This window comes from Sinocyclocheilus anshuiensis, unplaced genomic scaffold (assembly GCF_001515605.1).
Source record: "Sinocyclocheilus anshuiensis isolate Anshui unplaced genomic scaffold, SAMN03320099.WGS_v1.1 scaffold553, whole genome shotgun sequence".
NCBI lineage: Eukaryota > Metazoa > Chordata > Actinopteri > Cypriniformes > Cyprinidae > Sinocyclocheilus > Sinocyclocheilus anshuiensis.
In genome coordinates, this window is record NW_015539821.1 from 1031001 (window position 1) to 1050393 (window position 19393).

The window sequence follows — 19393 nt, forward strand, 5'->3', positions numbered from 1 at the left end:
GTGTGTGTATATATATATATATATATATATATATATATATATATATATATGAACGTAAATATATATCACACATATATATATATGAACATAAATAGAAAAAAAATTGTATTTACAGTTGTGGTTGTGGTAAATAGATGGAATAGAATAGAATTTACAAGGAATGGAATAAGATGTAGGGTGGTATTAAGTAAATAATCCACCATTCAAAGAAAAAAAAGATTGTAATTTAAACTGTTATTTTGATTGTAGGACATTCTGGCCTATCAGCGACGAAGTCACCATCGGCTGTCCTCTGGACTTTATCTGGGTTACCTGAAGCTCAGCAGCTCTGTGGATCAGATCAAAGTTCTGGTTCCTCAACGTATGCCCAACATGCTCTGCCACACCAAGATACGAGACAACTGGAATGTGTCAAGGTCAGCTTAGAGTGTTCTTCAACATTATTGATTTTTACACTTACTTCTACAGCTATTTCTTATTATTAGTGTTTTTCTCTTTATATCAGAGGTGTCAACTTATTTTAGGTCACGGGCCGTTTTGAACTAAATGATGTGTTCATATAGCCTACGCAACTCGGTATTTCCGAGCTGTCTGAAACACGTCTCTATATGCTTGTGCGCGCTTTGATTGTGTGCGAGAACAGTGCGTTAGTATAGAATTGAGCTCTCTTCTTGTGGTTAATTCTTGTGGTTTAAAATTGCTTGAATGTGTAAATTGGTCAATCGATCCGTTTAACCCTTAATATAAGGCTCTGATATGTGACAGATCAGAGCAGAAAAGATCTTTCATTTACTTATTTAACATGAAATCGTCAAATTGCTACTCCATATCAATCGCATGCATATAAAGAAAACACATGCACATTGCCAGTTTTGTTGTTATTGTCATGAGCTACTTATGGAAGATATAAAAAAGGTAATTGCCACTTTTTACCTGAGTTCATGTCATGTTGGAATTTTTTATGTGCAATTCTGAGAAAAAGAATATCGAGATATAAACTGAGAATCACAAAATGATAACTCATAATTGTGAGAAAAAAGTCTGAATTGTGAGATAAAAGTCAATTTACCTTCTGTATTTTTTATTTTGTGACAGAAACAAACAAACAAACAAACAAAAAAACAGAGTGGTGAGATGTAAACTCAGAATTTTGAGAAAAAAGTCAGAATTGCTAAATATAAACTGAAATATAAAAGGAATTGCAAGAGAAGAATTCTGAATTCTGAGTTTATATCTCACAATTCTTTATATTTCAGATTTGCAAGAAAAAAAGTCTGTGAGATAAAAAGACCAATTACCTTTTTTATTTTTTAAATCCCATGGTGGAAATAAGCTTCAATAGCTTGGCCCACAAACTTGCGGGAAAATGTTTTCCTCAAATCATCCTGCATTTTGCAGTTCACAAAGCAGTTCTCAGAAGCATTTTTTCTCTTTAAGTCTTTTCTCTTTTTTTTCATCTCAAAAATATGGAGGAAAAAAGACCCTAGGTTTAAAAGCATTGGATAAAGATTGCAGACAAAGACAGACAATTAAAGCATGTATTCAAAGGCTGTAATTAAATCATAGAAATATTTTCTCCTTTTTTATTCATTTATTGCTTTTACCAAAATACCAGCAAATGTATATGTACATCTTGACTCATCATAAAAACCTCTTATGCAATTTAATAAATGTTATTGATATGGACGTTCAGTTTTGAACCTTTTATAGCACCGTATTTCTTACTGGTGAAGCGAATACAAGCTCTCCAGAGTGAGTGTACCTGAGAAGATTGAAATATGCCTGAACTCCACGTCGGGCTCCCACTCACCACAGGCTTACATAGTTTCTTGACACCACCATTTTTTACAGTCAAAACAAAACTGCTATTTGTTTTTGTTCGGTAAAGGAGCTATTTATTTATTTTCATCTCGGGTCATGGTGTTGACCTTGGTAGGTAGCTAGAGACAGGGAGAGTATTATCCTGCAGCTCTGTGTGGTAGTAAAACTAAATTTACTATGGGGCCGGACTGTGGAAGTCAGTGGGAGGTTCACACAGGACGATGCCCACTCACGGCTCGAGGAAAACCTCTGGAGCAAAGAAATTCTCCTTTTTTTCCACCAACCTACCACCTAGACACTAGCCTTGAGGGTGTCCTTGAGACTTAGACCAAATTACTTAATTTTGCCCCGTCATCATCTTACCCGCGTACTGTGAACTGATGCTTTTCATCCTCTCAGTTTTTATAAAATTTATAGAAAGTTAAATTAATTTTAAATCATTTTACCTAACTGTAAAATTCTAGTTTTCTCTATACTTTGGATTTATGGATATTTTGTCACAGATATTAGTATAAGAATTATTTTTAAAATCTCTTTGCAATCAATTTTTTAATTCTCTCTGCAACAAAAACCCAAGCGTTGTTGCTTTCCTAGGCACCTGTTTTAGCATTATTGGACATTTAAGAACTTTTCTTGGTGTAAAATGTTCAGATTAAAAGGAAGAGTTTTTTTGTGGTTGGCCACAAGCATCTCACTAAACCTTACCCTAAAAATCAGACATGCCATCCCACTAGCCTTTGGAAACCACTCTGTCAAGGACACTACTGGAAACAGTAATATAGAGCTGTGTATGTTGACTAAATGCTGTCTCTTCCCACCCAGGAATGAGTGGGAATGGCTGCAGTCACTGTCTGGCCCTGTGGAGGTGGAAAGAGCAGATCAGGCTACAGACTGCCTCCTCTTCTCTGAGCTCCAGACGTCCATTAAGAGTCTGCTGCACCAGATTAATCTACCTCTCCACCAGGTACTGCAGTCTACAGGACAGGTTTGTGGTATCTTGGTGTAAAGCACCACAATCATCAAAAAAAAAAAAAAAGTTTGTCAATATATTTTACTTAATACTTTGAGATCTGTATAGATGGATGGATGGATGGATGGATGTATGGATGGACATAGATGGATGGATAGACAGATGGATAGATAGACGGGTGGATGGACAAACAGATAGATAGATAGATAGATAGATAAATTGTGCTATACTATACTATAGATACTACAGATAAATTGTGGTTACCATGGTAAATATTTGTAAGAGTAACTTTTTGTCTCTACTACTGAGTTTTGGAATTTTTGCTCGCTACTTAGTTACGGCATAACATCGTTACCCTTCGACCCTCGTGAGTTAAAGTCTGTGTGTGTGTCTGTGTGTCCCACACAGGCCAAGCACTTCCGTCTTTACACACACGAGGTGCTGGAGCTGGGTCACAATGTGTCCTTTCTTCTGCTGCTGCCCGCCTCAGACGACGTTTGCTCTGCCCCGGGACAGACCAACCCCTACACACCACACTCGGGGTTCCTCAACCTCCCTCTTCAAATGTTTGAGCTCGGTACACTGGCTTCTGTTTCAACCCCTACAATATTAGCTCAGTTGGCCTTATAAAAATCCACAGATTCCTCCCCCCTCTGCCCCCAGTCACACTCCCTTAGGACCTCTAGTAAATCAAGCAGACACACACACACATGCAGACACCAGCAGGGTGGCGGTGCGCACCAAGGCTAGCCAAACAGCCATCCACCCCCCTCGCTGAGCCCAGACTGTGTAAAATAAGGAAAGGTTAAACAAGTAATCAATATTATAATTCAATAAAATGTGTTTTAAAGAACGGCAGATCATTTTCATTCAAATAGCAGGGTTTGTTTTCAGAAACGAAGGCAAACTGTGTGCTTGTATGCTTAGCAGTGGTGCCAGTTAGAACACTTAGTAGCTTATTCAGCTGCTGTTGTGGGGAGAGTTTCAAACAACTTTTTAAACATTATACTGTGAGGTAGTTTCAACCCAAACACCATACACTTGTAAACCACCCACAGATTTCCATTACAAAAACAGCTTTTAAAAAGATTTGGCAGTGTTTTTTGGGACATTAATGATAACCTTCGTAGGGTCTCAATTTCATGTAGCACACCACCCCGTGAAGTCAATTTGAGAAATGCAATAATATCTGACTACCCTTATTGTCAGGGATCTGGAAGGAGGACCCAATTGCAATGTGAGTAACAAGGGTTTATTGACAAAACAGATCAATGCAAAAAGGGTAGTGAGGTACACAGGTGATACCACAACAGAAACACAAACAGAGATAGCTAGGGAAGGCCACTGGAACAGCCTCAGACATCAACTGGCAGAATACTATAGCAGCAGAGGAGGCGGCAAGACCAGGCCGGAGGAGAGACCAGAGCAAGGCACCAGAGAGCTGAGTTCAGATACTTATTGACCATAAACTTTGAAGCACCCCAGACACCAGGCAAGGGAACAGGTCAGGACAGGAACTAGAACACCACAACAAGACAAAACATAGCTCCACAGGAACACAAATTACTCCAAGACAGACAAGAGAATAAACAAAAGGGTATGTATGTGCGGGTATGTATGTGCGTGTATGTATGTGCGTGTATGTATGTATGTGCGTGTGTGTATGTGCGTGTATGTATGTGCGTGTATGTATGTGCGTGTATGTATGTGCGTGTATGTATGTGCGTGTATGTATGTGCGTGTATGTATGTGCGTGTATGTATGTGCGTGCGTGTATGTATGTGCGTGTATGTATGTGCGTGACAGGAACAATCTCTATGGCCATGACCCAACTGACGGCAACTGCCTCTGTAGGCATGACAGGACAGGCAGGAACACCTTGTATGGCTCAGACAGAATAGGTAGGGACAACCTCTGAAGGCATGACTTGATTGACAGGAATAGTCTCCATGAACTTGACTGGCAGGAACCACTTCTTTGGATCTGACATAACAGGCAAGAACCATCTCTATGGACTTGACACGACTGACAGGAACATCTTCTGTGGACTTGACACGACTGACAGGAACATCTTCTGTGGACTTGACACGACTGACAGGAACATCTTCTGTGGACTTGACACGACTGACAGGAACATCTTCTGTGGACTTGACACGACTGACAGGAACATCTGTGGACTTGACACGACTGACAGGAACGATCTCAAAGGGCTTGACTTGACTAACAGGAACAACTTCTGTGGACATGACATGATAGGTAGGAGCAATCTCAATGGACTTGACTGGCAGGATCAACTTCTGAAGGCGTGACATGAAAGGCTGGAACGGTCTCTGGCATAACTTCTGTAAACAAGTCAAATAGACCGGGAGGCTTGGGAGAATACTTCGTAACTGCTACTTGAGGCTCTGACACCAAGGCCACGAACTAGACACCTCTGGACTCACAGGGATTGAGGGTTCTTGACTCGGGTCCTCCTGGACCCATGGGTTGAGTCTTCATAAGGAAGGCCCATAAGTTGAAATGCAGGTCCCCTCCTTCTCCACATATGAGGGGGATGACAAAATATTGATCAGCCAACACAGGGTTAATTGAAGCGGACTTGATTGACTCGGAAGTGGCTATAATGGCCTGGGTCAATACTGGAATGAGCCGAAATGACTTGACTGCAATTGGGATGGCCGCATCGTTCTTGATCAACTCGAAAGTCTGGAATGAACTTAACGAACTTGGATAACTGTAGTGGGCTCAGGAATGATTGGAACAGACTTTATTGAAGCAAGGATGGCAATCTCAGTGGGCTCAGGAGTGTCTGAAGTGGGTTTAACAGACACAGTGATGGCCATGGTGGTCTCAGTGGACTTGGACACAACTGGAACAGACTCAATTTTAGCAAGGCTAGCAGCAGCAGCCGTCTGTCAACTTAGGAGTGTCTGGAACTAGTTTGACTGCTCCAGGGATGGCCGCAGTAATCTCAGTCGACTTAGTGTTTGAAACTGGCTTGACTGATTCAGAAATGGCCACAACTCAGAGGTAGTTCAAACTGACTATACTGGATCAGGGATAACCGCAGCAATCTTGAGCAAACCGGGGGTGTCTGGAATTGACTTGACCGACTCTGATAGCTGCAGAGGTGTTAGCCGACTCAGGTGACTGGAACTGGTTTAATTGACTGATTCAGAAATGGCCACAGCCCAGGAGAATCTGGTATGGACTTGACTGGATCAAATCAAGGGTGCCTGGAACTGGTTCGACTGACCCAGGGATGGCTGCAGCAATCTCAGTCAACTCAGGGGTATCTGGAACCGACAAGACGTGATTAACGAAAATCAGAGCAGAAATGACTAGATAAGAAAAGGAAAGAAAAAAAAAAAACACACTGGATTAGTGAAGCTCATCTGCTGGGTCCTGACTTTGGCCGGTCTGTAATGTCAGGGATCTGGAAGGAGGACCCAATTGCAGTGTGAGTAACAAGGGTTTATTGACAAAACAGATCAATACAAAAGGGTAGTGAGGTGCACAGGTGATACCACAACAGGAACACAGAAAACAGAGATAGCTAGGGAAGGCCACTGGAACAGCCTCAGACATCAACTGGCAGAATACTATAGCAGCAGAGGAGGCGGCAAGACCAGGCCGGAGGAGAGACCAGAGCAAGGCACCAGAGAGCTGAGTTCAGATACTTATTGACCATAAACTCTGAAGCACCCCAGACACCAGGCAAGGGAACCAGTGGACAGGAACAGGTCAGGACAGGAACTAGAACACCACAACAAGACAAAACATAGCTCCACAGGAACACAAATTACTCCAAGACAGACAAGAGAATAAACAAAAGGACTAATAAAAAAAATAAATAAATTAAATTATTAAATTAACCAACACAACTAAAATATAAAAAAAAAAAAAGAAAACAAAAGATCAGGACTAAGAGAACTAAATTAATACTAAAATAAAAGCAAAAAGACAAAAACAGACCAAATCCAAAAACAAGGAGCAAGACAAGAATATAGAATTACAAGAGACAAGACTAGGGCAAGACTAGAGCACAAGATCAAACAGACAGGGAGACAGGAACACATAATCAGCCACATCCACAGACAGAGACAAACACAGTGAGGGAAAGAATTACCACGGACCGGCCAAGACAGTAGGGCAAGGGGCACTATAAATAGGGAGGAAAACACACGAGGAACAGGTGAGCACAATTAGACCAACAAGGCTAACAAGAGGGTGTGGTAAAGAGGAAACAAGGAGGAGGGGCTAGAGAAGCACATGGCTGAGAAAAACAAACTAGGCCATGTGCTGACACAGGACAACAGACACAAGAAACAAACACAAGACAAATGGAGTGTCAGGGCAGAACCCTGACAAGCACACCTAAGCATGATGATTGACACTTATATGAAAGTGTCCATTACTAACTGTGGTATTATATATTTTTGTCTCCCATGTGCAGTTCACTTCTGCTCCTATAAGGAGAAATTTATCAGTCTGTACTGCCGGCTGTCCTCAGTGCTGGATCTGGATGCTCTAATTACCCAGCAGGCTTTTAGAGAGGCCATCACTGACTCTGAGGTGTCCACAGCCAAACAGAGACAACAGCACATATTGGACTACATTCAGGTATGGTCTGTGAAGGATAATGTGATTTGTAATTTTTTTCCTCTCTCGTTCCAAATTATATGATAAACAAAAAAAGATTTTTACATAATATAATTCAGTATTATATTGAATATTCATGGTGCAAAACATATTTTATATAACCCCTTTTTTTTTTCTTTTTTTTTTTTACAAAAAAATATAAAGTGCTGTAAAAAGGCCTGGACTAAATATAATAAAAAAATGAAAATAATTAGTCACCTTGTGCTAATACTTTTAATATAGCAGTATCTTTTTGGATGACATTGAAATATATTTCAATATTGTTCTTTTGGTTTCTTTTTCTCTCGTCCCAAAGTATATGACAAACAAAAAGATTCATTTTTATTAATTAATTTTTTACATAATTTAATTCAGCTCTATATTGTATATTGATGGAGCAACACCATTTTTAAGAAGCTTCTTTTACCGTTTTACCATTTCTTTTTACAAAAATTATGAAGTACTTTATAAGGGCCTGAACTCAAAAATATAATACAACATAAGAACAATTTGTCACCTTATGCTTTTTCTACAGCAATATGTTTTTGGGTGACGTGTAAGAATATACTTTTTCAAGCTAAATACCTGAGCTGAACGTGTAGCATTTTCTGCTCATTTCTACAATTTAAGCTCTTCATTAGTTCTCAAATAGCTGTTTTATAAGATCTGTATTATTTTGTGTTTTGTACAGCTTGATGTATGTCTTGGAGCTATATTAGTTCAGGAATAATTTGCAAATGAATCTCCATTGTAATTGGAGCAGTCAGTGTGAGCCTACTTTGCGCATCCATCACAACATATCCATTCCTTCCCAATTTAAATAATTTGTTGCACTGCAGGCATTTTGCATCTTTATAGCCAAGCTTAACAGTGTTTTTGGTGGTGTTTTTGGTCTTCAACAGGGAATTTACCCTAAATAATATGCTTTCACAAATTCAGCAGTCACTGGAAAACTATTGATTAATCACCTTGAATAAATGAGAAGTGTCGGTAAGATTTATTAATGTTTTTGAAATAAGTCTCTTATGCTCACCAAAGCTATACAATAAAAACAGTAATATTTTGAAATATTTTTATAATTTAAAATAATTCGTTTCTATTTGAATATATTTTAAAGTGTAATTTATTCCTGTAATGGCAAAGTTGAATTTTTAGCAGCCGTTACTCCAGCCTTCAATGTCACATGATCCTTCAGAAATTATTCTAATATACTGATTTGGTGCTCAAATAAAACTGTGCATATTTATCAAATTTGAAAACAATTGAGCTACTTAATATTTTTTTGTGTAAACTGATTTTTTCAGGATTTTACTGATCCCAAACGTTTGAATGGTATTGCATGTGGTAATTTCAGTTATTCAGACTTATGCCAATGCATTCAGTGACTTCATAGATAAGAACGTATGCGTGAGGTGATGTATAGCAACAAACAGGTGTGTAGGATAGTGCTATAGTGTTGTTTTTTTTGTTGCTATTTAGTATTTTAAAATTGTTTGTACACTATCTGAAATGATGCTTTACTGCTTCGTTCCCTTTTATTAGCCACATTCGTGTTGTTTCAATTACAACTTTTAGCAATACGTCATTCATGTTTCTGTCCTGAGGATCACATGTTTATTCCCAGCCGCTTGGGAGTGTTGGAAACATCAAACTACAAAAACAATTTAAACTAATAATCCAGTTAGGATAGTTTATTGATGTCATAAAGCATAACTACTAGACGTATAAACTGTAAAACAAGTTGTTTTTCTTGTGTCGAAATTTCAATAACAGCTCAGCAGACTTTCTTACAATTCGACTTGAAAGAGAGGCGTGTGTTAAGTGTGCGGTCTGAAATAATCCCTCTCCGCCACCCCGGTCTGGACGATTAATTGAGATTGACCACAAAACCACAAGAGTGTTTGTGTGATGTCAGGTCCAAGAGGCGCTGGAAAAAAGCAGCACACTGACCACAGATTACACAGCGCTTAAGAGCGACGAGGGGAAAAAATAATACCAATCAATGAGTGCGACAGCGAGAAAAGAGCCACGTCTGTCAGAGTGGCATGGTGGTGGAGAGTGCTTTGCGCTCCTCTCTCGTGCAAGAGGGCAGGTTTGTATCGCTGTGAGGTCCTGTCAAAGAGCTAACGGCAGACCGCAAAATGCACGTTTCAGATGCATGTGGCGAGATGTGTCATTGAGATGGAGCTTCCATGACACTCAAATTTACTTAGTAGTAACTTTTTGGCTTTAAAGTGGCAGATTTACAAGTTTGCTGCTATAATGCGAGTGAAATAAGCTAGTTAATCTGATATTACTCACAGAGTTTTTTTTTGCACAGCACAACTTTTTGGCTATAGAAGTTCTCCAGTGGTATTAGTTCAGGGCCCAGATTTTACAATGGACATAAAGTGGTGAACCAACAAGATACCAAAATTGTGTATCATACAGACGTGAACAAAAATGTCCTTAAATCTAACACTAAAATTGTTAAAATGACAGGCTGAGAGGGAAGATTGACTGTTATTTTCGAAATATCTCTTGAATTGTTATGTTTTATTTCACAGCCAATAACTCACTACACAAAACAAATTATGGTTGACACAAACCAATTATTATTGTCCTTGGAACTGAACCTATTTAATTTAATGTAATACAAGTCACGTTTTCTTCTACTTTGTGTTGTTTTTTTATAGCTTGAGGATAAAGGGCTGTCAAGCAGCCTGTCCGTGTTGCATTGGTCTAATATTTTTTGCCAAATATTTTGTGTCATAATAGTGTTGAGTTTGATTTCACAGCCTTTGATGCATATAAAAATGGGAAACCTTTTCTCATCCCTTTTAACGGTCAGGCCTATTCATTTTGCCGTCCTAAATATGCATGATTACATGGTCAGATGCATTTTATTATTTCCATTTAACATTATTTCTCCATGCAGTCCATGCCCGGTTGGAATGGACCTTGGCTGACAAGCAGCCTCTGAATGTTGGATCTCTAATATTTTAATATTTTTCTCCAAATGTTTTGCATCAAAATACCGCTGAGTTTGAATGCACAGCCTTTGACGTACATAAAAAGGAAAACATTTTCTAATTCCTTTAATAATGGTCAGGAATATTCATTTTGCTATCCTAAATACCAGGTCAGTTCCATTTTATTATTTCCATTAAACATTATTTTTCCTATTATAGTTCATATCAGAACAGACCTGTGATTCATTTTTGGGTTGAGAGTTGCTATATTAGAGCACTGGGTATGATATATAAGCCACACTGCCTATTTATTCTTATTTCCCCCTAATTTGTTGCAATATTTCCCAGCCAGCAGCATCAGCCAAACATTTATTAGTTGAAGTAGTCTATTTCGCAACTTAAAGAAACTCATATTATTGCCCTTGTCATACTGGAGTCCCCTCTTTGTCGTTAGAAGCCTGGCATATTTTCCAAAGGAGTCATCCTGTGGTGTCAAGGCTCATTCCCATAAACTGGATCTCACATGGCATTTGCTAGAAAGAGCTCAGATTGCAGAGCGTTTTTTTTTTTTCGTCTACCCTGCTTCATTTTTGTACAGCCTTTTTCCTTCCAATTTGAACTAAGCTCCTTGTAAATACAATTGCTATAGTATGTCCCAAGGATGGAAAATATGAAAGTGGTAGTTGTGAAGATTCACTGCATGGAGGTTAACAGCTCTGATTGAAAACACATTTTACTTCTCATTTCGCTTCTGCACACTAAACAGCAGCAATATGTACAATTCAGCTCTGACATGCTGTGATTGGTGAACAGAGGAAGATGACACAAAATAAATTATGATATTAGTCACGGTCATGCCCCTTCAGACTTCACAGCAAGTTTTCTGTGGCCTCCTTTTGAAGCTTTTGTGTGATGCGCTTTAATGGTTTGAAAAGCTTTGTGATGTTTGTGGGGGAAACGCTTGTGACGTTTGTGTGGGGGAAATACCGCGTTTCTCACAATGAAAGCTGCGATTTGCATTTATATCGAATCAACATTTAAATAGCACCCTTTAGTTTTCAAGCTAACCTTATTTTCAGCATTTTCAATTAAATAACTGCACACAGCCTCACTGTTTTTTTCCATTGTGTGTTTGAAGCAATCGGACGAGATGTGGCGAGATATCCGCTGGATCACCAATGCCCTGCAGCACGCCCGCTATAAGCAGCCTCTCGGTTGGGTGCCTATCACCTGGTTAGTAGATGTCAGCGTGGAGCCTCCTGTCCAGAAAAATGACTCCATGTCCTCTAACACAGACTATGTGCCCACTCCCTCGCCCTCTCCAGAAATGAGGAGACGAAAGTCCACAATCGGTAAATGCTGTTTTTCAATAGCTGCCTTTCATCCAGGCATAAAAATATGTGTGGTACTTGACTGCGTGTCTGTGTTGCATTCAAATTTGTATTATATTTGCAGTAGTGAGAACGTGGCATTTGTTGACAGCACAAAAGAAAGTTTCTGCAGGAAATAAATAAGTGCATCGGCTTCATTATAATTCAACACACTTATTGTTATGATAAAACATTCCGAATTAAAGCTTTGAGATGCCAGAGCATTACAGGGTGTACAAAAGTAAGAGAGTTTATAAAATTGTGGTAACAAAAATATAACAAAAGACACTAGTTTTCAAGAAATAGATGAAATTACAGATTACGCTCACTTCAGTAATGTTCTGGTGCCCTGTGATGCTTGGAAATTTGGACTTCTTTAGGTTTCAGTCTATATCACTAAGGATTGGCAAATTATGATAATTCACAGACCTCGGTCATCATTACTGTCTGTTCTAATAAGACCCAATTTCACCATGTCTTGATTTGATAGATTTGCATTTGTCTAAGGCATTGCACAAATCTTGAAGTCACAAACGGCTTATTTTATTTTTTAAAACACAAAGTGGCGACAAATTTACGGCCAAATATTGATGATTTAATGATTCCGACTCTTACCAGTGTCTCAGTGCATTCTTAAAAAATAAAAACCATGCAGTGCTGATAAAATACGCCTTTACATTTATTTTGAATGTATTAAGAAAATTAAAAACATGAATTAAAAACAGATGTTAAGACAATTTAAATAGTATTACTTATGTGGTCAAATGTGTACAATAAAGATGCATATTGCCTGTCTGCTGGTTGTTTTTACTTTTATTTTCTAACTTTTATATGCCAATTTTCCCAGGATTATAATTATTGCATTATGTGTGAGGATGTGTGTTCAACCAACCTGCGGCATTAAAATTAAAATACTGTAAATTAAAGTAAAAAATTAAGTAAATGAAAACTGTTTTCATTGATCTTTCAGAAAGAACCTATGCATGGTTCTTCACTATACAGCATAGATACTTTATAGTATCTTTTAATGCATTTAACAAAACATTATTATATTTATATAATGCTTGACAGTATGTGTGATTTCACAGCAGTTTTATTTTCTATATTATAAATATACACTACTGTTCAAAAGTTCAGGTCAGTTAAGTTATCTATCTATCTATCTATCTATCTATCTATCTAAAGAAATTAATACTTTAATTCAACAAGGATGCATTAAATTGATGTGAAGTGACAGTAAACTCTTTCAAATTCATTCTGTTCTTTGGAAAACATGTATCACAGTTTCTACAAAAATATTAATAACAAAACTATTTTCAGCACTGATAATAATAAGAAATGTTCCTTTAGCATGTGACACTGAAGACTTGAGTAATGACTGCTGAAAATTCAGCAAAATAGTTATTTCAATTGAAATAATAGTTCACAATATTACTGTTTTAACTGTATTTTTTATCAAATAAATGTAGCCTTGATGATCACAAAATACTTTAAAACAAACCGACCCCAAACTTTTGAACAGTGGTGTATATTGGCTGTTTCACAATGGACTCTGAACATGGTTCATCCAGTCAGATTTTAGAGGCAAAACTATCATTTTATTATAAAAATTGATTTTTAAGGAAGCATGTCTAATTCTAAATACACTTTGCTTATTTCCAATGGACTTATTATTTCAATCCCCATCTGTTGCAGAATCCCAACCGGGTTCAGATGAAGAGGGCTGTTCGGAGGTCTTTCTCCCCACAGACAGTGACTACGACTCCAGTGACGCTTTGAGCCCTCGTGACCTGGACTTAGTTTACTCCTCAGCCCAGGATCTCTCCCATCAGGCTGTGCACGTCCTCAGCGGCAGCGCTCCTGATGTTCTTCAGATGCACGATCTCAAATATAGGGCTTGCTCCAAGTCCATCCTGGAAACCGAATCATGCACCAAGGACATGGAGGACCTATCGCTGTCCTCTTATTCTGTGAAGACCACAGACAAGCCATCCCGCTGCAAGTTCCTGGCCGATCCACCAACGAAACGTAAGCTGCTGTCCAAAAGCCATCCCCAGAGGAGTTATTTTGGCGGGCCGCACCGCTGGCTGCGCATACAGAGCGAGAGTCCCACTCCTTCACTATCCGAAGGCATCTACACCAGACAGAGCGATATCGACCTGCCGCTGGAGTCGCCACTCTCCCTATCGCACTCTCCCACTACCTCCTACAGTTTGGATGAGTACAGGGCGCCCTACAGGGAGTCTAAGCCCAATGTTCGCAGGATCTTTGTGGAGTCATGCAGCAAGACGTCACCCTGCAGAGATGCCCCACATTGGGAGGAGGAGGAGACGGGATCGAGAGGAGCTACAGCCAGAGAGGCCGGATCGGGATACAGCACTACAGCAGAAGCTCAGGATATGGATTCGGATGAGCAAACGAATGAACAAGTGTTGAAAAGAAAACCACTTATGTTTTACAGGTTGAAGGAATGATAAAAACGGCACTTTTAATATATACAGTATATTTGCATCCCACAACTTTTACTGTAATAAGAGATTGGTAGCTGGATTATTTTGAATCTGACTACTTTTGACCTTTTGCACAGGAAGGACCCTTCTTTGCTTGTACCGCAAATGTGTGCCACTTATATAAACACACATTCATAAATATTTCAATGATTTGGAAGTGGATCATTCTTTTTGCATAATTACCAATATCACAGCCCTCATTTTGTCAATAAAACCATAGATATTTGAAATGAAATGCAAGTTATGGTCTAAAGACATAACCAAAAAGGTAGTTTGTTTAGTAATGCATCATTAATTCTGTAAAACTATACCACATTCATTTTTGCAATGATTATTACCTAACAGATTCATTGTGAATATAGTATATATTTATTCACATAATCCATATGTACGCCCTATAATTAAGTGAAATAATTTTTTTCCCCAAATGAAAAGGGCAGCTTTCGCAAGCAACATTGTGAATTTGTCTGTTGCAATGTTTTAACAATTTATTACTGTTTGTAGTGTTTTTTACAAAAAAAAAGAAAGAAAGAAAAAAAGAAGGAAAGAAAAATGGCATTTGCACAAAATGTTAATTGATTTCCAATATATATATATATATATATATATATATGTCGCAACTGGAGTTTCTCCTGTGAAGGATTGTAAAAAAAAGAAAAAAGAAGTTACATCTTCCAGTTAATGTACAGTGATGTCAGCTGGTGCTCCAGATCCTGTTGGTACAATGCACTGTTCTGACACACCGGTGTGTTTAGTATGCATTCAACACAAGCCCACAGACATGAGGCATTATTTATCAAATTCCACCTTACCTGTTCCAGTTAAATCATTGAACTCTTTGCAACTGGCATTCCAGATAGGGTATTATTGTTAAATTATATAGTATGTTTGTCTTGATACCTTTATACTGTGCACAATGCAAGCCAAAACAATTAAAAAGCATCATATCTGTATATTTTTGCATTATGCAGTTATTGATCCAAATAATATATTTCAGTATTGTGTTTCTGATGGTTTGTCCCATGTCATAGAAGTTTCTGATGTAACTTGTTTGCTTTTTGTGATGCATCTTGAAAATGACGTTGTGACAGATGTATTTAAGTCATAAAAAATAAACATTCCAGTGTAAATATTTTATGATATGTTATTTGTATTTCTTTCATTTCAGGCCAATTCGAGTATTTTTTTAATGATTTGTTGTTGTTGTTGTTGTTGTTGTTGTTTTAATTAAATTATGGTTGGTTTCAGCATTTGGCTCACTGTAGATTGGTTTAATAATTAGGAACTGTTAAACAGTGTTGAATACAGATTTTAAAATAGTGATAAAGACATTTTATAAATATATTTTTAATACATTTTAATAATTATACATTTTATAATGTACTTTATATTATGTATTATAATAATTATATTTTTAAAATCTGTTTATTTAGATGTGTTTATTTTTTTTATATAAATTTATGTGAATCTTAATTTGCAATGTTAACAATTTAAACAAACAGGCCAACTTATAATATATAATTATGAAAGGTTAATCTTACAGTGGTTGAATACAGATTTTAAAATACAGAAAATCACATTGTACAAATATTTAACTTAAATATATACGTAATTATATTTTTATAATATATTTTTTATTCTTTTTGGTGTTTGTTTAATATTTTTATAAACTGAAATGAGACTTAGTTTGCAATGTTAACAATTAAACAGGCTAATCAAAATGTATAATTATGAAATGTTAATCTTACAGTGGTTAATCTTACAGATTTTAAAATGCAGAAAATTACATGTTATAAATATTTTTAAGTTATAATAATTTATAATAATTGTATTAATTATATTTGTATAATATATTTATATTTTTTTTTTTGTTTGTTTGTTTTGTTTAATATTTATTTATTATACATTTATATTTAACTTCGTTTGCAATGTTAACAATTTAAACAAACAGGCCAGTCAAATTGTACAATTATGAAATGTTTTTCAGAGGTTGAATACAGATTTAAAAATAAAGAAAATGACAGTAAAACAATACAGAAAAATATATTTTATGAATATTTTTTATTATTATTTTTATAATATATTCATGTTTTTATTGTTTTTGTTATAGATGTGTTTAATATTTGTATAAATTGTTACACCCTTGGACTGCCCCTGTGTTCCGTGTCTTGTGTTTTGCTCCCCATGTGCTCCCCATGACCCAGTTTCTCCGATTGTGTCCATTGATTTCAGGTGTTTCTTGTCAAATCCCTCGTTTAGTTCCTGTATTTAAGCCTTGTGTTTTCCTGAGTCCTGCGTCCAGTCTTATACGTCAATTCCCCATGCTGCGTGTGTGTTCCTACCTGTGAGTCTTTGTTGGAGTTAATAAAGACTGTTCCTTGTAAATTCTCCATTGTCTCCGCGCTCCTTGTTCCTACACAGCAGCATAACCGTGACAGAAGACTGGACCCAACAGTAAGCGGTGCCCCTTCTCCTCGTTTTTGTTTCCGTTTTTAGAAAGTGTTTTGTTTTCCGTTGCCTGTTTCGAAATGGAAACCGCCGCAAGATTCGCCGAGATCTTCCTTTTGTAGAATTCGCCCGGGAATTCTGCGGGCTCTTCATGATGATGGTGTTGGATGACGCCACGCTTAATTCATTGTTCTGGATCGGGTCCAATTACCATCGCCCCCGTGGACCTCCCAGACACCACTGGACTGAGCTGGAGGGAAGGTATCCTCCGGTGTCTGGACAGCGTCCGGCCCCGATCCAGAACCAGCTCTGCGTCAAGCCCGCCGTCTGCTCCGCAGTCAAGCCCGCCAGCCGCTGCACTCTCAAGCCCGCCGGCCAATTCACTCCCAAGCCCTTAGCTGACAACAGCTGTCTCCTTCACCTCTGCTCAAAAGAGGAGAATGCGGAGAAAAGGACTGTCGGCCCCAGCCCTTGACTCCGCTCCAGTGTTGGCTCCAACCCCCGAGTCCGCTCCAGTGTCGGCTCCAGCCCCCGAGTCCGCTTCAGTGTCGGCTCCAGCCTCCGAGTCCGCTCCAGTGTCGCCTCCAGCCCCTGAGTCCGCTCCAGTGTCGCCTCCAGCCCCTGAGTCCGCTCCAGTGTTGGCTTTAGCCCCTGAGTCTTTGTTTGTGTGTATGTTTGTATTTAAAACTGAACTGACTGCATGTTACCTACAGTGAAACCGTAACTTTCAAATCGAGCGTTCAAATTGCTCTCTTGTTAGATCATCAAAGGTCTTCACAGGGAACTAAACAAAAACAAATGACATTTTTATCTATCTGGGTCATGAAAGAATCAGGAATATTTTGACCTCGAGCTGGGAGGCCTTCTGATCTGTCATTAAGATTAAGTGAACTTCAGAGTCAGATCAGACATTGATGGTCATGGAGGCATGACTGGCCTTTGCCCAGATATTCCACAAAAATCAAAGGACAAATATACCTCCAGATGATTTGAAACACGCGGATCTCACGGTAAGTTAAGGGAAATAAATGAGAATGTATGTGTACATTGGAAACGAACTCAAACTGTGGCGAATATTGCTATCAAGGAGACGATCTGATGATTAGGTCCGGAATGACGCAATGTTCTCAATTCACAGCTAAAACTGACAGGAGCCTGTTTGAATATGGCATCTAATCCACCTTGCTATGTGTCCAAACACACACTTCCATGGTAACCATTGTAACACAGTTAAACAGTCATTCGTACAAATTACAAGACAGCATGAAGGAATCCACAAAAGTATAACAGCATACATCAACTGAGCTGCAGTTCACAGGTTAAGACACTTATTATGAGTGACATTTAATACTAAGTATGACGTCTGTTCATCACAAATGCATTAATCAGTTTTATGTTCATATGGAGGACTCTGGAAAACAGCATAGCTCTTTATTTGGCTCTCAGAAATGTCTCTATTCACCAGTAGACTGTGCCGGTCCTGCGTTCTGTAATTCTAGCTGGAGGACAGGCCATTTTCAAGGGCCACAGATTCCTTCGTCACTACAGTCGGTTGGCAAGCTTATCTCAAAAACATAATTTCCGCCCACTTCCTTTCTTTTAAATAAGAACTCACATTCTACTGGCGCCGGACACTCGCTGATACAAGAGCAATCCAGAAAATTGCTCTAAGGTCAATTTAAACGTTAAAGATGAGCACAGGAAAATCATAGGATGTCTGAATGCAACCTTGTCATTGGAAGAGAAGTCAAAAAAGCCATTTCATGTGAACAGTGGCACCCACTGATTTTATTTCAGAATGCGTTTCAGAGTAAGCTGATATCAATTGAGAATGATTTAAACAGAACAGCACACAGCTCACTTTTATCAGGCTTACATATAATGAACACTTCAATAAATCTTTTAATAAACTTTTGTGGTCTGCATCAATTTCAAAATCACTTGAATGCATCTGTCATGAAAATGTCAAGTTGGTGTAACTGCGGAAAAGTCTAATTTAAAGGCTGGAAATTGGAAATGTTGATATATTTTTAATCTTTTATTAGCATTTATTTAAAAAATAAGGAGCGAAGCAGTTTGTTTTAAATTATTTTTAATATTTTAATAATATTTGTTGATGTGACAAAAGCATAAAACTTGAATACAAAAGTTTAAGTTGTATACACTCCCATGTGTTCCAGGTGCAAGGAAAAGTATTTTAATGCATTTTACTTCATGGTTAACTGAAATGTTTAAAACAAACAAACTGTATAAATATGTTTCAAAAATGTATAAAATTTACTACAAAGATTACATTTATAAGGACGTGTTTTAAATGGGATTTTTAGAATATCTCTCTTTTTTACTTTATTTGTCACTGACTGTTTTTTTTTAAAGGTTTTATATGAGATATAGTTTTATATGTGTACTAAATACTTGTTCTTATACGTTTTATATAAGAACAATTATATAAGTGAAATAAATGATGATTAAAATGTTGCTTCAAAATGAGTCAATGAATGAATTTGTCCACTTTACTTTGCAGTCTAGTTCACCCAGATCCCAAAGATTCTGCTGTCATTCATCTCTTGACATGTAATTCATGTGCGCGCGCACCGGCAGAGGGCGACCAACGATAGTCAACCCTCCGGACCCCCTTCTACCCCACCCACCTCCATACCCCCCTCCCGGTCCATCCCACCC

The 19393-nt window shown here is 38.0% G+C and overlaps 1 protein-coding gene across 1 annotated transcript in view; it reads left to right on the top strand.

Moving 5' to 3' along the window:
- The window catches only part of LOC107684130 (ankyrin repeat and fibronectin type-III domain-containing protein 1-like), a 92396-nt gene extending 78169 nt beyond the window's left edge, over positions 1-14227 (top strand). The window contains exons 20-25 of the mRNA XM_016480342.1: positions 250-416; positions 2644-2785; positions 3200-3368; positions 7248-7414; positions 11522-11735; positions 13449-14227. Coding sequence (XP_016335828.1) covers positions 250-416; positions 2644-2785; positions 3200-3368; positions 7248-7414; positions 11522-11735; positions 13449-14227 — 1638 coding nt within the window. The remainder of the gene's footprint in view (positions 1-249; positions 417-2643; positions 2786-3199; positions 3369-7247; positions 7415-11521; positions 11736-13448) is intronic.
- The last annotated feature ends 5166 nt before the right edge of the window (positions 14228-19393 follow it).